The following is a 25,010-nucleotide window of genomic DNA, read 5'->3' as shown; positions in this document are numbered from 1 at the left end:
ATAGATAGATAGATAGATAGATAATAGATAGATAGATAGATAGATAGATAGATAGATAGATAGATGATAGATAGATAGATAGATAGATAGATAATAGATAGATAGATAGATAGATAGATAGATAGATAGATGATAGATAGATAGATAGATAGATAGATAGATAGATAATAGATAGATAGATAGATAGATAGATAGATAGATAGATAGATAGGTAATAGATAGATAGATAGATAGATAGATAGATAGATAATAGATAGATAGATAGATAGATAGATAGATAGATAGATAGATAGATGATAGATAGATAGATAGATAGATAGATAGATAGATAGATAGATAGATAATAGATAGATAGATAGATAGATAGATAGATAGATGATAGATAGATAGATAGATAGATAGATAGATAGATAGATAGATAGATAGATAGGTAATAGATACATAGATAGATAGATAGATAGATAGATAGATAGATAGATAGATAGATAGGTAATAGATAGATAGATAGATAGATAGATAGATAATAGATAGATAATAGATAGATATAGATAGATAGATAGATAGATAGATAGATAGATAGATAGATAGATAATAGATAGATAGATAGATAGATAGATAGATAGATAATAGATAGATAGATAGATAGATAGATAGATAGATAGATAGATAGATAGATAGATAATAGATAGATAGATAATAGATAGATAGATAGATAATAGATAGATAGATAATAGATAGATAGATAGATAATAGATAGATAGATAATAGATAGATAGATAATAGATAGATAGATAGATAGATAATAGATAGATAGATAGATAGATAGATAGGTAATAGATAGATAGATAGATAATAGATAGATAGATAATAGATAGATAGATAATAGATAGATAGATAGATAGATAATAGATAGATAGATAGATAGATAATAGATAGATAGATAGATAGATAGATAGATAGATAGATAGATAGATAGATAATAGATAGATAGATAGATAGATAGATAGATAGATAGATAGATAATAGATAGATAGATAGATAGATAGATAGATAGATAGATAGATGATAGATAGATAGATAGATAATAGATAGATAGATAGATAGATAGATAGATAGATAATAGATAGATAGATAATAGATAGATAGATAGATAGATAGATAGATAGATAGATAGATAGATAGATAGATAGATAGATAATAGATAGATAGATAGATAGATAATAGATAGATAGATAGATAGATAGATAGATAATTTGTTTATAATTCAAGGTTTTTAAAAATGACCGTTTCATTTAAGATTGAATATAAGAAATAGTTTTTCTCTGTTATAGATAGGGAGTACAGAAAAAAAAGATAGGGAGGGAACAAGTGAAATATAAAACAAGACATTGAGGGACAAAGGGTCTGGTATAGTCATTATATCATAGATATCAGGATGTCACCAATTATAAACAAGAAGACACATACAACTCAAAAACAAACCATATACATAAATTGGTTAATGATTTAAATATACGGGGTATAGAAAAGATTCGTTCCCATTTCAAATAATCACATTTTGTTGCTTTGCAGCCTGAAATAGAGACAGACACAGTTTTTGTTTTATCCAGCTGCATTTACTTAGTGCAACATATTACATCCCAGTGAAAGGTTTAAACAGACATGTTAGATAAGAATTAAAAACATTAAAAAAACAGAATAACTGGAGTTGGAAACAGGATCACCTCCCTCCTAAAAGTGACTTGTAAACTCGATCAGGTGTAGCTAATCATCTTCTCAATGGCACACAAAGCCATTTGACTTTCACCTGTGATCAGCTGGGGGTCATTTTGATTAGCTCAACATGAAAAGAGCTTTCCTGGAGCATTTTAGTCCCTGGTAGTGCAACTGAAGCAAACAATCAACTATGTGTGGCAAGGCACTGTCAAAAGGTCATCACAGAGGAAAAGGGGGCACTCTTTACTTCTGAAGGAAAAGAGATTTAATCTCCAAATACGGAAAGGTTTTTTCACAGTAAGAGCTGTGATAATGTGGAATAGACTCCCTTAAGAGTTGGTTGTGGCCAGCTCAATGGATTGCTTTAAAAAAGTCCTGGATTCTTTCTTGGATACACAGAATATAACTGGATACTAACATTTATAGGTAAAAGTTGGTCCAGGGAATATCCAATTGTCTCTCAGGAGATCAGGAAGGTCTTTTTTTCCCTGCTGGAGCAAATTGGATCATGATTTGCTGGGTTTTGTTTGCCTTCCTCTGGATCAACTGTGAGTGTAGGATTATAACATTTATTTATTTTTATGGTTGAACTAGATGGACTAACTATGTAACTATGTAAAAGATAAAGTTTTGGACAGGCACAAGTCAGAAGATGGATACAAAAAAATATCAAAGGCTTTATCAATGCGTAGAAGCACAGTGAAGTCTACTATTAAGACTTGAGTGGTATTTGGTACAACATAGACCCTCCATGGATCAGCATGAAAGAGCCAGGTGGAAACTGGTCAGAGAGGCTACCAAGAGGCCTACAGCAACTCTGAAGCCGTGTCAGGAATTGATGACAAAGAGCGGTCATTGTGGTCATGTGAAAACAATATCACAAATTCTCCACAAATGTGGCTTGTGTGGGAGGGGTGTAAAAGCACCTACTCAAAAAAGGCCACATGCAGTCACCACTGAGCCAAAACGCACCTTGAAGATTCTGAGACCACATGGAGAAAGGTGTTCTGTCAGATGAGAGTAAAATGGAATGATTTGGCCAAAACGATATGTCTGGTGGAAATTGAATCCAGCTCACCATCCAAATACCACCATTCCTACAGTAACGCATGGAGGTGGTAATATCCTGTTATGGGGGGTTCTCTGCAGCAGAGGCTGGAGGACTTGTCATAATAGAAGGAAAAATGGATGGAGCAAAATACTGTCACATTCTGGAGGAAGAGCTGCTGCCCTCTGCCAGAAAGTTGTCAATGGGAAGATTTACCTTTCAATATGACAATGATCCAAAGCACACAGCAGAAATGATCCCACAGTGGTTGGAGGAGAAAAAGGGTGAATGTCCATGCATGACCTAGTCAGAGCCCAGACTTAAACCCCATTAAATATCTGTGGATTGACTGCAGTCCACAAACGGTCACCATCAAATATCTGTGGATTGACTTGAAGACTGCAGTCCACAAGCAGTCACCATCTGTCAGGAAACTAGTGCAGCTCATACAAATTCTTCAGTAGCTAATGCTCATGCATGTGGCCCTGACCTTGCTCTGTGGATTCTGGATTCTGACCTCAGCTCAAACAACTCTCTGCCAGATCTCCTGGTGCTGACCTTGGTTTGCTACTAGACCTCAATCTGCTTGCTAACCTGGTACCGACCCCAGCCTGCCTCCTGACCACGCTGCTCTCTCACTATGTATGACCCTGGCTCACCTTGATTACATACCTGACCGTGGCAGTTACTTGCTATTAGGCTATAGGCACCCATGCTTCTTTGAGCCTTGTAGCTCTGTCAAAACATTCAGGGGTGCTTGGACCAGATCTGCAAGGGAAGCCCTCTCATCAACTCGGCCTTCAACCAAAGTACATGACACCATCAAATGTAACTGAACTTGAGTAGTTCTGCAAAGAAGAGCAGGCAAATATTGCAAAGTCTAGATGTGCAATGTTAGTAGAGACATATCCCAACAGACTAAAGGCTGGTGGTTCAACAAAATACTAACACAAGGGAGTGATCCTTTTTCCAACTCAATTATTCTGTTTTGAGATTTTTTATTATTGTTTTCTGACATTTTGGTGTTATATATTTCACTTGGATGTTATAAGTTTCTCTGAGTACATACAGCTAGGTAAAACAAAAACTGTGTCTGTCTTCATTTCAAGCTGCAGAGCAAAAAAATGTGTAGAGGGGTGATCATTTTCTATGCACTCTCCAGTGTTAATAAGTCAACCCCTATGCTCTAAGGCTCCTCCAAATATAAAGGAATCCAGGAACAGTAGGTTTTCCTGCACTAACATTATTCCTCAGGTTTTACAGAAAAAAAGAAAAAAAGTAAGAAAGAAAAAAAAATATTTGCAAATCAACCCCATGAACACAATTCACCTAGAGGAGATTGTCAACATATTACAATGAAATCCATGCAGGAAAACATACATAAAGTGTAAAGCAATACACACTCTGGTGACCCTCTTGTAGGGATAAGGTTGGGGTATTCACCTGAATATATCTCCAAAAACATCTGGAGTCACTACAGCACCAAAATCCTGGAACTAGAGACATAATGAACAAGAAATTAATTCATATATGAGAAAGATAGATCAATATGATAGATACATAGCTAGATACAGTGAATATAAAAAGTCTACACACCCCCGTTAATGTCAGGTTTCTGTGATGTAAAAAATTAGACTGTCAGGAATGGACTTGCCAATAATGGTGGGACTCACCTGCCTTGTGGGCTGCAGTACCAGGGCTGGCCAGCGGGTGCTCTCAGCAATCAGAGACTCAACCCTGCAGTCAGCCAAACACCTGAGGCTGATTCCAGGTGTATTTAAGGGATGGTCAGACCTGCAGTCTGTGCCTTGGTGTGTTTTTCCATGGGCCCCTGTATCTTGTTACCTGCATTCCTGTTCCTGCCTGACTTGTTGCTGACCTCTGCTGACTTCTCCTGTTTGATCCCTGGCTTGTGACCCAGACCATTCTCTGCCTGACCCCCTGTACCTACCTGCCCGTTAGTTGCTGTACCCGGCTCGTGACCTGACTACTCTCTGCCTGCTCCTCCTGTTCCTACCTGCCCAATTGTTATTGACCCGGCCTGCCTGACTACGCTTGCATTGTATGTATTGTTATCTGTGGGTGGTTTGGTTCGTTTGCACTGTGTTTATGTTTTAGTATTGCACTGCGTTTTGTATTGTTAGTATTAATAAATTATATTGTTTATAATATATCTGAAGCCTGCGTTTCCCTGGGTCAGTTCACATACCTCTGGTCATACCCGGAGCCCTGACATTACACCAAGGCCAATCCTGACCAGAAGTGGCTGCACAGGGAAGCCATCTTGGCTTGTTGCTGGGAAGGATGGATCTTGATGAGGTTGTGTATTTGTCGCTGCTGGTTTTTGATGACAGAGAATATGCTTATCAGACTCTGAGGGAGTATACCTGGGATCAACTGCTAGAATGTATACGGATCGCTCATGTTCTAGTAGATCAGGGCACAGAGTTCTCTGAGGTGCAACCTTTGATTCAGGTTTGTGTAGAGTTGGATTCATCTGGTTCCCCTGAATGCAGGAATGACTTTTTGCCACCATTTAGTGCAGACCAGGTAGAGTCCCTGGTATGGTTATTAGAGGATGATGTGGATTGCTTCTTGAAGCATTATGCTGCATGTTCACCACAGGTATTAAGGGATTGTATAAACGCAGTACAGTCTTTGACCAGACAGGCTTTGTGTAAGCTCAGCTTTGTTCAACCCATACTGCAGACATAGTCAGACTTGTTGCACCCAGCCTCAGTCAGCTTGCAACGTCATTCCTCTGCTCAAGGCACTCTTCCTGCATCCCCGACAGCACCCCCAGTGACGGCCCAGTATACTCTGCTAACTACCACATACCAGTCCCCTGCTCCCACTTGCTGCACCTATCCTTTCTTTGGCCCTGTGGAGAGGTCCTCTGTGGCGGCTGCTCCCTCCTCTGTTCCATCTTCCAGCTCTTCTCTGTCCTCAGCTGCTCCATTCGTTTGCAGACCTGCGTTTACTTGCAGTGCTCCAGTAGTTAAAACCAGAAAAAAGCGAAAATTCTTTCCAACCAGTACCATTCTGCCTGGTGTCCAGCCCGATGTGCCTCTGCCCGGAGTCCAGCCCGATGTGCCTCTGCCCGGAGTCCAGCCCGATGTGCCTCTGCCCGGAGTCCAGCCCGATGTGCCTCTGCCCGGAGTCCAGCCCGATGTGCCTCTGCCCGGAGTCCAGCCCAATGTGCCAGTCTTTGATATCCCGCCAGTTACCAGACCTGGGCGGTGGAACATTTTGCCCAGCTAGGACTGTTTGGAGCGTCCTGAGGCCGCTCCTTGAGGGGGAGGTACTGTCAGGAATGGACTTGCCAATAATGGTGGGACTCACCTGCCATGTGGGCTGCAGTACCAGGGCTGGCCAGCGGGTGCTCTCAGCAATCAGAGACTCAACCCTGCAGTCAGCCAAACACCTGAGGCTGATTGCAGGTGTATTTAAGGGATCGCCAGACCTGCAGTCTGTGCCTTGGTGTGTTTTTCCATGGGCCCCTGTATCTTGTTACCTGCATTCCTGTTCCTGTTCCTGCCTGACTGACTTGTTGCCGACCCTGCTTGATCCTGACCTCTGCTGACTTCTCCTGTTTGATCCCTTGCACTGCATTTTGTATTGTTAGTATTAATAAATTATATTGTTTATAACATATCTGAAGCCTGCGTTTCCCTGCGTCAGTTCACATACCTCTGGTCATACCCGGAGCCCTGACAGAGACAAAGATAAATCATTTCAGAACTTTTTCCACCTTTAATGTGACCTATAAACTGTACAACTCTGTTGAACAATGACCTGAAATCTTTTAGGTGGAGAGAAGTAAAAATAAAAAACTAAAATAATGCATAAGTGTGCACACCCTTAAACTAATCCTTTGTTGATACCCCTTTTGATGTGATTCCAGCACTCAGTCTTTTTGGATATGAGTCTATCAGCACGGCACATCCTGACTTGGCTATATTTGCCCTCTGTTCCTTGCAAAAACACTCCAAATCTGTCAGATTGCGAGGGCATCTCCTGTGCACGGCCCTCTTCAGATCACCCCACAGATTTTCCATCGGATTCAGGTCTGGGCTCTGGGTGGGTCATTCTAAAACTTCCATCCTCTTCTGGTGAAGCCATTCCTTTGCCGATTTGGATGGATGCTTTGGGTCATTGTCATGCAGAAAGATGAAGTTCCTCTTCATGTTCAGCTTTCTAGCAGAAGTCTGAAGGTTTTGTGCCGATATTGACTGGTATTTGGAACTGTTCATAATTCCTTCTACCTTGACTAAGGCCCTAGTTCCAGCTGAACAAAAACAGCCCCAAAGCATGATGCTGCCACCACCATGCTTCACGGTGAGTATGGTGTGCTTTCGGTGATGTGCAGTGTTGTTTTTGAGCCAAATATATCTTTTGGAATTATGGCCAAAAAGTTCAACCTTGGTTCCATCAGACCAGAATAAATTTTCCCACATGCTTTTGGGAGACTTCAGATGTGTTTTTTGCAAAATTTAGCCGGGCTTGGATATTTTTCTTCGTAAGAAAAGGCTTCCGTCTTGCCACTCTACCCCATAGCCCAGACATATAAATAATCCGGGAGAGTGTTGTCACATGTACCACACAGCCAGTACTTGCCAGATATTCCTGCAGCTCCTTTAATATTGCTGTAGGCCTATTGGAAGCCTCCCAGACCAGTTTTCTTCTCGTCTTTCATCCATTTTGGAGGGACGTCCAGTTCTCAGTGATATCACGGTTGCACCATGTTTTCTCCACTTGATGATGACTGTCTTCACTGTGTTCCATGGTATATCTAATGCCTTGTTAATTCTTTTGTACCCTTCTCCTGACTGATACCTTTTAACAATGAGATCCCTCTGATGCTTTGGAAGCTGTCTGCGGACCATGGGTTTTGCTATAGGATGCGACTAAGAAAATGGCAGGAAATACTAAATAGAACAGCTGAACTTTATTTGGGGTTAATCAGAGGCACTTTAAATGATAGCGGGTGTGTACTGACTCCTATTTAACATGATTGTGAATGTGATTGTTTCATTCTGAGCACAGCTACATCCCAGTTATAAAAGGGTGTGCACATAATGCAACTGCATTATTTTAGTTTTTTATGTTTACTTCCCCCCTAAAAGATTTCAGTTTGTTTTTCAATTGAGTTGTACAGTTTATAGGTCACATTAAAGGTGGAAAAAGTTCTGAAATGATTTATCTTTGTCTAATTTTTTTACATCACAGAAACCTGACATTTTAACAGGGGTGTGTAGACTTTTTATATCCACTGTAGACAGACAGACAAACAGACAGAGAGATACAGTTGCAATAAAAAGTATGTGACCCCCTTGGGATTACGTGGAGTTTTGCATGAATTGGGCATAAAATGTGCTCTGAACGTCAGCTAAGTCACAACAATAGAAGAACACAGTCTGCTGAACATAATACTACACAAACATTAGATGTTGCCATGGTTTAATTGCACATAAAATGTAAACATTCACACTGCAGGGAGGAAAAAGTATGTGAACCTTTGAACTTAATAACTGGTTGACCCTCCTTTGGCAGCAATAACCTCAACCAAACGTTTCCTGTAGTTACAGATCAGACCTGCACAACGATCTGGAGTCATTTTGGACCACTCCTCTTCACAAAACTGTTTCAGTGTAGCAATATTCTTGGGATGTCTGGTGTGAATCGCTCTCTTAAGGTCATGCCACAGCATTTCAATCGGGTTGAGGTCAGGACTTTGACTGGGCCACTCCAGAAGGCGTATTCTGTGCTGTTGCAGCCATTGTTTTGTTGAATTACTTGTATGCTTTAGGTCATTGTCTTGTTGCATCACCCATCCTCTGCGGAGCTTCAGTTGGCGGACAGATGGTCGTACGTTTTCCTGCAAAATGTCTTGATAAACTCTGGAATTCATTTTCCTATCAATGACAACAATCCGTCCAGGCCCTGAGGCAGCAAAGCAGCCCCAAACCATGATGCTCCCTCCGCCATGTTTCACAGTGGGGATGAGGTTTTGATGTTGGTGTGCTGTGCCTTTTTTTCTCCACACATAGTGTTGTGTGTTCTTCCCAAACAACTCAATCTTGGTTTCATCTGTCCACAGTATATTTTGCCAGTAGTGCTGTGGAACATTCAGGTGCTCTTTTGCAAACTTCAAACGTGCTGCAATCTTCTTTTTGGACAGCAATGGCTTCCTCCGTGGTGTCCTCCCATGTACTCCATTCTTGTTTAATGTTTTCCTTATTGTAGATTTGTCAACAAAAATGTTAGCATGTGCCAGAGATTTCTGTAGGTCTTTAGCTGACACTCTGGGATTCTTCTTTACCTCATGCAGCATTCTGCGCTGTGCTCTTGCAGTCATTTTTACAGGACGACCACGCCTAGGGAGAGTAGCAACAGTGCTAAACTTTCTCCATTTGTAGACAGTCTGTCTTACCGTGGACACATGAACATCAAGGCTTTTGGAGATACTTTTGTAACCCTTTCCAGCTTCACGCAAGTTAACAATTCTTGATCGTAGGTCTTCTGAGAGCTCTTTTCTGCGAGGTATGGTTCACATCAGACAGTGCTTCTTGAAACCCAAAACAGGTGTGTGTTTTTTAAGGGCAGGACAGCTGTCAGCAACACATCCAATATCATCACACTGATTGGAGTCAAGGTTGGCTCACTCCTGGCTCCAATTAGCTCTGATAGAAGTCATTAAACTAGGGCCTCACATACTTTTTCCTCCCTGCAGTGTGAATGTTTACATGTTATGTGCAATTAAACCATGGCAACATCTAATGTGTGTGTAGTATTATGTTCAGCAGACTGTGTTCTTCTATTGTTGTGACTTAGATGACGTTCAGAGCACATTTTATGCCCAATTCATGCAAAACTCCACGTAATCCCAAGGGGTTCACATACTTTTTCTTGCAACGATAGATAGATAGATAGATAGATAGATAGATAGATAGATAGATAGATAGATTTATTTTTGGGATTTCAAAAGTAACACTTTGCTCTTCTATTACTAGAACAAACAGATTATTTTAGCTCACCTTTCCACACAGATGGCACTCCATATTAGGTGAGAGGATTCCAATGACTTTCATGACTGGATATTCAACTAATAATGATATTATTAATCTTATCATCTAAAATTAGGTATAAGTTTTAGCAATTATGAGTACATAGTCATTAACAAAGAAAAATAAATTATAGCAATAATAACATTTATACTTTTTTGTATAATTTATTATTATTATTATAATTTCTATCATTACTTTAGCACCTGCGTCATCCTTTTTAATTCCAATAATTTTTTATTTAAATTTTTTAATAACATAACACTATGAAAACATTTGGTTTAGTAGAGAGTGGATTCATAAAGTATAACTTTGGTAAGAATTCACCCCACCATTTGGCTGGGGTTAGAATTAGAGTTGCGGCATAAACATCAGAGGTAGACTTGCAGTTAAACTGATCCGTGGTGTAGAGTAGGAAATGGTAAGGGGGTATTAAACAAGGGGAGGATAATAGGGAGGTTAGGGGAAAAGGGGAGGACTAAATTCAATGGAGTGGGGAAGGAGTACCAGTCTGAAATGGATGGGTAGTTCGATTATTTGTGAGGTATCAGGATTTTACTGAGCCGTTAGGATTTTGTAACCAGTTAGACCATAGGGAATTAAACTTGTGTTGGGTGGAGTTGTTAAGAGCCGATCTTTTTTCCATTCCGCATTGGAAGTTAAGATCTGTAATTAGAGATTTGAGGGAAGGAGCAGTGGTGGTATTCCATAATCGGGTTATATTAATTTTTGCTGCGAAAAGTATGTGGATAATGGTGGTACGAGAAGTATATGGGAACTTTTCAATCCCAATGTGTAAGAGTGCGAGTGAAGGGTTTGGGGTTATCATTAGTTTGGCTACTTCAGCGATTAATTGGAACACACTGTTCCATGCAACATCTTTTTTAAATGTTAGAACTATTTATTTTATTTAAAGCCAAAGTTATAAGTAAATAGTGTAAATAGCAGAAAATTCCATGCTGATGATATGTATGTAAGTTTTCATAAGGTAATGTTTCAATATTGAAGATACAAGTTACATATATATATATAGTTTTTCATGTTGTTTGTTCCCATCTAAAACAAGTTTCAATCTCCTGAAGAAGTGATTTTCATCGTGAAAACATGTAGAGCTCACAAATGATGGACCTTCAGGCTCTGTTCACACTGCCGCAACATGGGATATGACTGGTGAGACCCAAAGTCACATGTCATAAGAAATCTCATGTTGGTCAATGAGAGCCGTCTTAATTACCACTAATGAAGTCGCTCCGACTTTATAAAAGGTTCCTGTACTACTTCAAGGAGACTTCTATCTGACTTGTGCCCATAGACTTTAATGGAAGCCACCTCCAAGTCGGATCCTTATCTATATTGATGTTATTTGGATCTGGCATTACCGTAAGATTACCCAGACATTCCCTGAAAGTTGCTTCAGAGTCGCTTCAAAGTAGTACTCAAGTCGCCTGGCAAAAATCGCACTGTAAGCTGTGCGACTTTCAGGTCATAGTAGTGTGAATAAAGACTCAAGGTGCAGACTGGGTGAAGGAAGTCCATGATAAATTCCCCCTATTTGGGGTTGTACCTCCTTATGCAATTGTATCACCTGCTGGACCTGATTGGTTGTCATTTCTTAAGCATTTTAGGATATAATTTTAAGCATTTTTATCTTTTTCTATAAATAAAATGTTTTATATTATAACTGTTGTCAATGGTGCCTAAAAAAGTCCATGAGATCCTACTATTGGATAGGGAGTAGTACTGATTTGATTAGCTTATAGTGAGCTACTAAAGTTCTGTAGGTCACTTTTGGTATAAGGCAGAATTTACAGCATCCTCCCCGCCCCCGCCGCCCCCCATCTCCATGGGATGCTATGCTACTAGCACAAAAGCTCCCCTTACAACGGCTTCTTGTCCCTGTGTATAGCCGATGGGGATCCCACATTTTTTGGACACAAGGGCTCCGCCTTCTGTAACATCATTGTCCTAAGTAGTATGTGCATATCATTATTCATTAGTCAAAAATATTGTTTTTTTCTTAAAATTGTTGTGTTTTTTTTTTTGTATAGCGCAAAAAATGAAAACCACACAGGCAATCAAATACCACCGAAAGAAAGCTCAGTTTGTGGGGAAAAAAAGGACGAAATTTCAATTGGGTGCAGCATTGCATGACCACACAATTTTCAGATAAATGTAACGCAGCGCCATGACGCAAAAAATACCCACCAGGGTCTTATCCCCTCCCACAGGACCCTTCAAAAGGTAAACAAATGCTCAGCTCCTGACCTTCTCTTTACATTCCTGATTAAACTCCTCACTGGGACATTACCTCCAATATGACCCTCTATAAAGGTGGAATATTCTCTGCTCTTGACCTTTTCGCTGCCTTTCTAATCACATACACCTCTGGGATACCACACCCTCCAATATGACCATCCATATGGTAGAAATGACTCTGCTCCTAATGTTCTAGTTTCTTGGACTTACCAAGTGGTGACAATGATAAAACCTTGATCTTTTCTACAGGTATTGAAGCTGCATCTATGGTAAGAGAAAATAATTAATAATTACAACATGAAAGTATATACAGTATAATGTCCCATGTACAATAATGGCGTGAGATAAAAAGCAATACTAGAATGTGCTTTATGGAAAAATAGATCTAAAACAAATCCAGATTCTCTTGTTACGCATGATCCCTAGAAAAGGTTTTAAAAATAAGAGGAATGACTCAACCTGTTTATTGATTATAAGTAGATCTATGATCATGTATGATGGGAGGTATTATAAAAACAGTACACTGGTGGTAGGAATCCTGAGATATCCAGATTTCATCATGTAGTAAATGGACCAACATACAGTGCCTTGAAAAAGTCTTCCTCCCCCTTGATATGTCCCCCATGTTGTCATGTTACAATGTATTTATTAGGATTGGATGTGATAGACCGACACAAAGTGGCACATAATTGTAAAGTGGAATGAAAATGAAAAATGGTTTTCAAAGTTTGTGACCAATAAATCTGTGAAAAGTGTGGCGGCATTTGTATTCAGCCCCCCGGAGTCAATACTTTGTAGGACCCCCTTTGACTGCAATTCCAGCTGCAAGTCTTTTTGGGGATGTCTCTTTGCACATCTAGAGAGGGACATTTCTGCCCATTCTTCTTTGCAGAATTGTTCAAGGTCTGTCAGATTGGATGAGTGAACAGAAATGTTCAAGTCTTGCCACAGATTCACCATTGGATTTGGGTCTGGACTGTGACTAGGCCATTCTAACACATGAAGATGCTTTGATCTAAACCATTCCATTGTAGCTCTGGCTGGATATTTCGGGTCGTCCTGCTGGAAGGTGAACCTCCGCCCCGGTCTCAGGTCTTTTGCAGACTCTAACAAGTTTCCTTCTAAGATTGCCCTGTATTTGGCTCCATCCATCTTCCCATCAATTCTGACAAGCTTCCCTGTCCCTGCCGAAGAAAAGCCACCCCACCACATGATGCTGCCACCACTATGTTTCACGGTGGGGATGGTGTGTTCAGGGGGATGTGTAGTGTTAGTTTTCCGCTACGCACGGTATTTTGCTTTTAGCCCAAAAAGTTCAATATTGGTCTCATCTGAACAGAGCCCCTTCTTCCACATGTTTGCTGTGTCCCCCACATGGCTTTTTGCAAACAGCAAACAGCAAACAGGACTTCTTATGGCTTTCTTCCAGCAATGACTTTCTTCTTGTCACTCTTCCATAAAGGCCAGATTTGTGGAGTGCACGACTAATAGTTGTCCTGAGGACAGATTCTCCCACCTGAGCTGTGGATCTCTGCAGATCCTCCAGAGTTCCCATGGGCCTCTTGGCTGATTCTCTGATGAATGCTGTCCTTGCCTGGCCTGTCACTTTAGGTGGACGGCCATGTCTTGGTAGCTTTGCAGTTGTGCCGTACTCTTTCCATTATCAGATCATGGATTGAACAGTGCTCCGTGAGATGGTCAAAGCTTGGGAGATTTTTTTTAATAACATAACCCTGGTTTAAACTTCCCCACAACTTTATCCCTGACCTGTCTGGTATGTTTCTTGGCCATCATGATGCTGTTTGTTCACTAATGTTCTCTAACAAACCTCTGAGGGATTCACAGAATAGCTGCATTTATACTGAGATCACATGACACACAGGGGGACTCTATAAGGTGACTTCTGAAGACAATTGGTTCCACTAGATTTTAGTTAGGGGTATCAGAGTAAAGAGGGCTGGATACAAATGCACGCCACACTTTTCAGATATTTATTTGTAAAAAAATTTGAAAACCCATTATCAATTTCCTTCCACTTCACAATTATGCACCAATTTGTCTATTACATAAAATCCTAATAAAATACATTTAGGTTTTTGGTTATAACGTGAAAAAATGTGAAAAATTGCAAAAGAATATGAATACTTCTTCAAGGCACTGTATATAAGGTTCCATTCACATCTGTGCAAGTATGACGGCAGGCATGTGTATTTGTGTGTTGCATTTAAATCAGTCCATTAGTTTTAATAGGCCCCTTCGCTCTACATGCAAAAATTGCACAAGAAAAGTACAAGCACCTCTTTTTAAAAAATTGTGGTGCACCTAAACGCATGGTACAGTAAGTTCCCTACTTGCGAACCTTCAAGTTGCAAACTTTCAAAGATGCAAACATGCATTCGCATGTCAAATCACCAAAGTAGCTCTCGTGTCTGCCGGACATTGTGTAGAGTAGTACAGTGCTGATTTCAGGCCCAGGATGTCTGGAATCAAGTAAAACAGAAGCAGTCTTGTCTGATCACTCCATGCCAGCCCCGGTAAGCCGGCGGTTGTACTGCACTTCTGTACATTTCTAGGTACTGTAAGATTAAACATCTTTTCTTTACAGTATTTTTTGTTTGTTTTTTATGCGTTATTTGTGTGAAAAAGTATTATAAACCTCACTTTGTTGGACTTACGAACAAATTGGACTTACGAACATTGTTTGTAAGTAGGGGACTTACTGTATTTTGTTTTACGCACATTTTGCAAGTTGAGTTGGGATGCCATTTGGAATTATTGACAGTGTTGGACGCTTGAAAAATGGGATGCATGCATTGTGGCATTGTGCCATCGCACAGATGTGAACCTAGCCTAAGAATGGAAGAACCATAACTATGTATGATGATGCCAAAAAGCAACACCATTGAGGGCTCCCCTGTCTCACTAGTCTCGATCTCAAGTCTGTGCGAATCATCTAGTGATACGGTACTGCTGGCTTTCATTAGGATCATATAAACATTCCCAACCTGTGTTTGAAGTCATTTTATCCAAATGTGCTTGGATAGTTAGGTTCTTTATGTATGGTTCTGTTAAGCTAAATGTAATGATAGTGTAAACACCATCAACTGAAGCTTTATCCATATGCACAGCAGTCATCCACCACTGTTCAGTCTTCTGGAGCCACACAAGAGGTCCTTCATTGATGCACAAAGCATGATGGAGGAACCCTGCATGGCCTTGAAATGTTGCAAAACTGTTGAATGAAGTCTATGGGAATAAAAAGGCATATGGAGCCGCAGTTGATGCTCTGCTGGTGATGTGCCCTCCTACCTCTGGTGAGATCTCACCCTCACTTTGGTGGGACAATGCTGGGCTCTATGGAGATACATCTTGTGTCACATGTCAGTAACAGATTACACGTGGAGCATCATGGGACAGTTTTGAGAAGACAATGTCCAGACTAGATACAGGTAATGTAGGTGGGTTGTTTGAGTGTTTTAGTGGCACACTGTGAAGGTTGTACAGAACTGTAGACATTTTTGGGAAGGAGTGATCTAAGAAAAATAGATGATAACCATCAAATAAGTGTGATTTCTACTCCCAGGAGAGCCATGGGGTTGTGCGGATGGAGGGGAGAGAGGAAAGCAGATGAGCGTCCACTCCCCTCCCCTTCTTTGTGTGACCTGGAAGGCGACGTCCATGCTGTCACTTTCCTGGCTAGAATAGCCATGGAAATAGGTATTGCAATGTGGTCTGCATTGAAATACATCTATTGGAAGCCAGAGAAGACATTGGGGGGTCTTTTAGACCCTGCATGTCTCAATAAAGAGAACCTATCACCCAAAAATCATCACATACGGGATTTTGTGTCCCTTATGTGATGAAAAACAAAAAATAAAGTTACACCCATGCACATAACATTCCCCGTTCAAAAAAAACCAAACAATTTCAGCCCCCCACCCCCACATAAAACGCACACGTTGGGACGCCTACACATGAAAACATCAATTGCAATACACATGTTACATATCGCCGCGCACGCCAGAGTGAAAGCAATAATTCTAGCAGGAGACCTTCTCCATAATGCTAAGCTGATGACCTGTAGGGACTTTTGAAGCGTCGCCTATAGAAAACTGAAGTATAGGCTAGTGAAGTTTGATGCCATTTCATAGGCGCACACAAATTTAAGGTTTTCTAAGTATCTATTTACTCAGCACAACCTCATCTTTTATATTTTTCCAACAATTTGAGTAATTTATTGTGTGTGTGCCTTAAAATTCGCTTTAGCATGACTTTTACTGAAATTTTCATAATATCGTGTACCATAAAAAAGAGAAACTACCACTTTTTTCTATTCTCTAAGGGTGTCTGCTTTCAGAAAATGTATATTGTTTTGGGGGTTTTGTGTAATCTTCAGGCATAAATAGATTTTTTATACGTGTGCAAAAATTGCAAAAAACAGCTCTGGCAGCAAAAGGGTTTAAGTCACATCTAATTTTTTAAAGATGTTTGTGATCTGTCCACTCGGTTGATTTTTGGTTTATAAAAACATACATTATGAAGGACGACATTTGTATTATTTTATGCAGTTAGCAGTTTGTGATAGGTTCCCATTGGGCAGAAAATGACTTTTAATTTCCCTGTAACAATTCTAATCAGAAAAACTACACATACAGTCAGGTCCATAAATATTGGGACATCGACACAATTCTAACATTTTTGGCTCTATACACCACCACAATGGATTTGAAATGAAACGAACAAGATGTGCTTTAACTACAGACTGTCAGCTTTAATTTGAGGGTATTTACATCCAAATCAGGTGAACGGTGTAGGAATTACAACAGTTTGTATATGTGCCTTCCACTTGTTAAGGGACCAAAAGTAATGGGACAATTGGCTTCTCAGCTGTTCCATGGCCAGGTGTGTGTTATTCCCTCATTATCCCAATTACAATGAGCAGATAAAAGGTCCAGAGTTCATTTCAAGTGTGCTATTTGCATTTGGAAGCTGTTGATGTCAACTCTCAAGATGAGATCCAAAGAGCTGTCACTATCAGTGAAGCCATCATTAGGCTGAAAAAACAAAACAAACCCATCAGAGAGATAGCAAAAACATTAGGCGTGGCCAAAACAACTGTTTGGAACATTCTTAAAAAGAAGGAATGCAGTGGTGAGCTCAGCAACACCAAAAGACCCGCAAGACCACGGAAAACAACTGTGGTGGATGACCGAAGAATTTTTTCCCTGGTGAAGAAAACACCCTTCACAACAGTTGGCCAGATCAAGAACACTCTCCAGGAGGTAGGTGTATGTGTGTCAAAGTCAACAATCAAGAGAAGACTTCACCAGAGTGAATACAGAGGGTTCACCACAAGATGGAAACCATTGGTGAGCCTCAAAAACAGGAAGGCCAGATTAGAGTTTGCCAAACGACATCTAAAAAGCCTTCACAGTTCTGGAACAACATCCTATGGACAGATGAGACCAACATCAACTTGTACCAGAGTGATGGGAAGAGAAGAGTATGGAGAAGGAACTGCTCATGATCCTAAGCATACCACCTCATCAGTGAAGCATGGTGGTGGTAGTGTCATGGCGTGGGCATGTATGGCTGCCAATGGAACTGGTTCTCTTGTATTTATTGATGATGTGACTGCTGACAAAAGCAGCAGGATGAATTCTGAAGTGTTTTGGGCAATATTATCTGCTCATATTCAGCCAAATGCTTCAGAACTCATTGGACGCTTCACAGTGCAGATGGACAATGACCCAAAGCAGACTGCAAAAGCAACCAAGGAGTTTTTTAAGGGAAAGAAGTGGAATATTATGCAATGGCCAAGTCAATCACCTGACCTGAATCCGATTGAGCATTTCACTTGCTGAAGACAAAACTGAAGGGAAAATGCCCCAAGAACAAGCAGGAACTGAAGACAGTTGCAGTAGAGGCCTGGCAGAGCATCACCAGGGATGAAACCCAGCGTCTGGTGATGTCTATGCGTTCCACACTTCAGGCTGTAATTGACTGCAAAGGATTTGCAACCAAATATTAAAAAGTGAAAGTTTGATTTATGATTACTATTCTGTCCCATTACTTTTGGTCACTTAACAAGTGGGAGGCACATATGCAAACTGTTGTAATTCCTACACCGTTCACCTGATTTGGATGTAAATACCCTCAAATTAAAGCTGACAGTCTGCAGTTAAAGCACATCTTGTTTGTTTCATTTCAAATCTATTGTGGTGGTGTATAGAGCCAAAAATGTTAGAATTGTGTCGATGTCCCAATATTTATGGACCTGACTGTATATATATTTACTAAGGGGTGTTTAGCAAAAATTATAAAATCTAACGCTCATTCTAGAATTACATTTTTAAAGGATAAGTTCACCTTTCATAACAGGTTACATGTTACACCAATATTCAGGGCATAACATGTAACATGTATGATCAGACCGGCCCCCACTTTAACAGCTAGCGGGGGATCTTCTCCCCCCTCCACAAACTTCCCCCCTCCCAGTGCTAGCTGTCAGATTTTAAAAAACGCGGCTCCGCCCGTACGGCTTCGTCCCTCATTCACAGTCCTGTGAATTATTCCTTAGTGGCTGTCGGTTTTCAGTTCTCTATGAACTATCATGGTGCCGTGTGCACTGTGGAAGTACATTGAGTCTCTCTGTCAGTATATCTGTTTGTCTGTATATCCTGTATGGGAGAGCAGATACACTGACAGTCTGCAGAAGACCTTCATGGTATCAGTGATCTGTTGATCTCTGGTGCAATGCCATCCAGGCTCATGCACCCAAAAATAATAAATGCACGATTTTTTACCTGCAATAAAATGTGCATTTATTATTTTTTGTCTGAAGGTGAACTTATCCTTTAACATATCTTGCATGATAACACAGTAAAGCTCTGACTTACATTGCGTTGGAGCTGGTGGAATATCCCTGATTCCTTGGTACGGACTTTCCAGTACAGACATTTCATCCTGGTTATACTTCCAAAGAGCATCATATAGCAGGTCTTTCTTCTTATGGTCCCAGGAGCTGATTATGTCAAAGAGTTCTTCCATCTTGTCCCTAGATGAGGATTTGCTAATCAGATTCTGGAACTCTTCCTGTGTGATCAGCATCTTGTACCTCAGATCAAATAGAACTGGATCGACAAACTTCATGTTGTGTATCAGAAATATCCGGTGTCTGTCCAAAAAATGCTCCTTTGCTGTATTAATAAATATATAAAAAAAAAAATAATATCAAAAGTTTTGTCATGTTTCCCCCTTAACCCTTTGTTGACTGTTTTGGAGAGGAGAACCTCCCTCTTAGTATACAGACTACTTCATTGCACACAGAATTAATTGGGCAACTATGTGACAAATGGGGTTCAATGTTGATAAATGTAAGGTTCCGCACTTGGGGGCTAAGAATATGCATCATACATACTAGAGGGGTACAACTGGGGGGTCAATGGTGGAGAAGGATCTGGAGGGTTTTGGTAGATCACAATCTTAATAATGGCAGCAATGCCAAGCTGCGGGTTCTAAACCGAGCAAAATCCTCTCTTGTATTAGGAGAGGTATAGACTCCAGAGAGAAAGATATAATTCCCCCCCCCCCCGTACAAATCATTAGTAAGACCTCATCTGGAATATGCAGTTCAGTTTTGGGCTCCAATTCACAAAAAGAACATTGGGGAACTGGAGAAAGTACAGAGAAGGGCGACCAAACTGATAAGAGGCATGGAGGAGATCAGCTATGAGGAAAGATTAGAAGAACTGAATTTATTCTCTACTGAGAAGAGGAGATTAAGGGGGATATGATCTCCATGTATAATACATAAGGGGGGATATGATCTCCGTGTATAATACATAAGGGGGATATGATCTCCATGTATAATACATAAGGGGGATATGATCTCCGTGTATAATACATAAGGGGGGGATATGATCTCCATGTATAATACATAAGGGGGGATATGATCATCATGTATAATACATGAGGGGGGATATGATCTCCATATATAATACATAAGGGGGGATACGATCTCCATGTATAATACATAAGGGGGGATATGATCTCCGTGTATAATACATAAGGGGGGGATATGATCTCCATGTATAATACATAAGGGGGGATATGATCTCCATGAATAATACATAAGGGGGGATATGATCTCCATGTATAATACATAAGGGGGGATATGATCTCCATGTATAATACATAAGGGGGGATATGATCTCCATGTATAATACATAAGGGGGGATATGATCTCCATGTATAATACATAAGGGGGGATGTGATCTCTATGTATAATACATAAGGGAGATATGATCACCATGTATAATACATAAGGGAGATATGATCTCCATATATAATACATAAGGGGGGATATGATCTCCATGTATAATACATAAGGGGGGATATGATCTCCATGTATAATACATAAGGGGGGATATGATCTCCATGTATAATACATAAGGGGGGGATATGATCTCCATGTATAATACATAAGGGGGGGATATGATCACCATGTATAATACATAAGGGGGGATATGATCTCCATGTATAATACATAAGGGGGGATATGATCACCATGTATAATACATAAGGGGGATATGATCTCCATGTATAATACATAAGGGGAGATATGATCTCCATGTATAATACATAAGGGGGGGATATGATCTACATGTATAATACATAAGGGGGGTATGATCACCATGTATAATACATAAGGGGGGGATATGATCTCCATGTATAATATATAAGGGGGGATATGATCACCATGTATAATACATAAGGGGGGATATGATAACCATGTATAATACATAAGGGGGGATATGATCACCATGTATAATACATAAGGGGGGATATGATCTCCATGTATAATACATAAGGGGGGGATATGATCACCATATATAATACATAAGATGGGATATGATCACCATGTATAATACATAAGGGGGGATATGATCTCCATGTATAATACATAAGGGGGATATGATCTCCATGTATAATACATAAGGGGGATATGATCTCCATGTATAATACATAAAGGGGGATATGATCTCCATGTATAATACATAAGGGGGGATATGATCTCCATGTATAATACATAAGGGGGGATATGATCTCCATGTATAATACATAAGGGGGGATATGATCTCCATGTATAATACATAAGAGGGGGATATTATCTCCATGTATAATACATAAGGGGGATATGATCTCCATGTATAATACATAAGGGGGGATATGATCTCCATGTAAAATACATAAGGGGGGATATGATCTCCATGTATAATACATAAGGGGGGATATGATCTCCATGTATAATACATAAGGGGGGTATATGATCTCCATGTATAATACATAAGGGGGATATGATCTCCATGTATAATACATAAGGGGGGATATGATCTCCATGTATAATACATAAGGGGGATATGATCTCCATGTATAATACATAAGGGGGAATATGATCTCCATGTATAATACATAAGGGGGAATATGATCTCCATGTATAATACATAAGGGGGGATATGATCTCCATGTATAATACATAAGGGGGATATGATCTCCATGTATAATACATAAGGAGGGATATGATCTCCATGTATAATACATAAGGGGGGATATGATCTCCATGTATAATACATAAGGGGGATATGATCTCCATGTATAATACATAAGGGGGGATATGATCTCCATGTATAATACATAAGGGGGATATGATCTCCATGTATAATACATAAGGGGGATATGATCTCCATGTATAATACATAAGGGGGGATGTGATCTCTATGTATAATACATAAGGGAGATATGATCACCATGTATAATACATAAGGGGGATATGATCACCATGTATAATACATAAGGGGGGATATGATCTCCATGTATAATATATAAGGAGGGATATGATCTCCATGTATAATACATAAGGGGGGATATGATCTCCATGTATAATACATAAGGGGGGATATGATCTCCATGTATAATATATAAGGAGGGATATGATCTCCATGTATAATACATAAGCGGGATATGATCTCCATGTATAATACATAAGGGGGGATATGATCTCCATGTATAATACATAAGGGGGGATATGATCTCCATGTATAATACATAAGGGGGGGATATGATCACCATGTATAATACATAAGGGGGGATATGATCTCCATGTATAATACATAAGGGGGGATATGATCACCATGTATAATACATAAGGGGGATATGATCTCCATGTATAATACATAAGGGGAGATATGATCTCCATGTATAATACATAAGGGGGATATGATCTCCATATATAATACATAAGGGGGGATATGATCTCCATGTATAATACATAAGGGGGGCTATGATCTCCATGTATAATACATAAGGGGGGATATGATCTCCATGTATAATACATAAGGGGGGGATATGATCACCATGTATAATACATAAGGGGGGATATGATCTCCATGTATAATACATAAGGGGGGATATGATCACCATGTATAATACATAAGGGGGATATGATCTCCATGTATAATACATAAGGGGAGATATGATCTCCATGTATAATACATAAGGGGGGGATATGATCTACATGTATAATACATAAGGGGGGTATGATCACCATGTATAATACATAAGGGGGGGATATGATCTCCATGTATAATATATAAGGGGGGATATGATCACCATGTATAATACATAAGGGGGGATATGATCACCATGTATAATACATAAGGGGGGATATGATCACCATGTATAATACATAAAAAGGGATATGATCTCCATGTATAATACATAAGGGGGGGATATGATCACCATGTATAATACATAAGGGGGGATATGATCACCATGTATAATACATAAGGGGGGATATGATCACCATGTATAATACATAAAAAGGGATATGATCTCCATGTATAATACATAAGGGGGATATGATCTCCATGTATAATACATAAGGGGGGATATGATCTCCATGTATAATACATAAGGGGGGATATGATCTCCATGTATAATACATAAGGGGGGATATGATCTCCATGTATAATACATAAGAGGGGGATATTATCTCCATGTATAATACATAAGGGGGGATATGATCTCCATGTAAAATACATAAGGGGGGATATGATCTCCATGTATAATACATAAGGGGGGATATGATCTCCATGTATAATACATAAGGGGGGATATGATCTCCATGTAAAATACATAAGGGGGGATATGATCTCCATGTATAATACATAAGGGGGGATATGATCTCCATGTATAATACATAAGGGGGATATGATCTCCATGTATAATACATAAGGGGGGATATGATCTCCATGTATAATACATAAGGGGGATATGATCTCCATGTATAATACATAAGGGGGGATATGATCTCCATGTATAATACATAAGGGGGGATATGATCTCCATGTATAATACATAAGGGGGATATGATCTACATGTATAATACATAAGGGGGGGATATGATCTCCATGTATAATACATAAGGGGGATATGATCACCATGTATAATACATAAGGGGGGATATGATCCCCATATATAATACATAAGGGGGGATATGATCTCTATGTATATAAGGGGGGATATGATCTCCATGTATAATATATAAGGAGGGATATGATGACCATGTATAATTTATAAGGGGGGATATGATCACTGTGTATAATACATAAGGGGGGATATGATCTCCATGTATAATACATAAGGGAGGATGTGATCTCCATGTATAATACATAAGGGGGATATGATCTCCATGTATAATACATAAGGGGGGGGAGGATATGATCTCCATGTATAATACATAAGGGGGGGATATGATCTCCATGTATAATACATAAGGGGGGGGAGGATATGATCTCCATGTATAATACATAAGGGGGGGATATGATCTCCATGTATAATACATAAGGGGGGATATGATCTCTATGTATATAAGGGGGGATATGATCTCCATGTATAATATATAAGGAGGGATATGATGACCATGTATAATTTATAAGGGGGGATATGATCACTGTGTATAATACATAAGGGGGGATATGATCTCCATGTATAATACATAAGGGAGGATGTGATCTCCATGTATAATACATAAGGGGGATATGATCACCATGTATAATACATAAGGGGGGGATATGATCACCATGTATAATACATAAGATGGGATATGATCACCATGTATAATACATAAGGGGGGGGATATGATCTCCATGTATAATACTAGAGATGAGCGAAGTATTCAAAAATTCGATTCGACTGATTCGGCGAATTCGTGGAAAAATTTTGATTCGAGTCGAATATATTCGCTGCGAATTTAACTTATAAAAGGGTGTTTCTAGGCTTCAGAGAGCCTTTATATTAGTGCAGAACACTGTACCTTTAATTTAAATGCCCTTGGAGTCTGCTGGGGAAGAGAAATAATACTGACAGTCAGTATGACATGCAGATGAGTGCCGTCGATCTTAGAATCACCGCACACTCATTTGGGCAGTCACGGGGCCAAAACCAGAGTGTGGAGCCACAGTGTGGCGGTGGAGGCAGCAGCAATGGGAGGCCATACAGCACCCTATGACAAAAATGGAAACCACCAGCAGTGTGAGGAGACCTGAAAGTGGCACATGGCAGAGTGTGGCGATAGAGACAGCAGCAATGGGAGGCCGTACAGGGACCCATGACACACTCTGGACCTGGCAGCAGCATGAGGAGGCGGTACAGGGGCCCATGACAGATTACGGGCCTGGCAGCAGCATGAGGAGTTGGTATGGGGGCCCATAGCAGATTACGGGCCTGGCAGCAGCAATGGGAGGCCGTACAGGGACCCATGACACACTCTGGACCTGGCAGCAGCATGAGGAGGCGGTACAGGGGCCCATGACAGATTACGGGCCTGGCAGCAGCATGAGGAGTCGGTACGGGGGCCCATGACA

General features: G+C 40.1%; 1 protein-coding gene across 2 annotated transcripts in view; it reads right to left on the bottom strand.

The window, feature by feature from the left end:
- The window catches only part of LOC149435983 (uncharacterized), an 89,173-nt gene that overhangs the window by 16,102 nt on the left and 48,061 nt on the right, over positions 1–25,010 (bottom strand). For both annotated transcript variants that reach the window (XM_089662194.1, XM_089662193.1), the window contains exons 9-12: positions 18,984–19,283; positions 12,295–12,348; positions 9,802–9,869; positions 4,208–4,260 (exon numbers count right to left, since the gene is read on the bottom strand). In XM_089662194.1, the coding sequence (XP_089518320.1) occupies positions 4,208–4,260; positions 9,802–9,869; positions 12,295–12,348; positions 18,984–19,283 (475 nt within the window). The remainder of the gene's footprint in view (positions 1–4,207; positions 4,261–9,801; positions 9,870–12,294; positions 12,349–18,983; positions 19,284–25,010) is intronic.

Source organism: Staurois parvus, unplaced genomic scaffold (genome assembly GCF_062004578.1).
Source record: "Staurois parvus isolate SC_StPar_1 unplaced genomic scaffold, SC_StPar_1.0 ptg001435l, whole genome shotgun sequence".
Taxonomy (NCBI): Eukaryota; Metazoa; Chordata; class Amphibia; order Anura; family Ranidae; genus Staurois; species Staurois parvus.
Note: the sequence above shows the minus strand (reverse complement) of the source record. Positions and strands in the feature narration are given on the sequence as shown.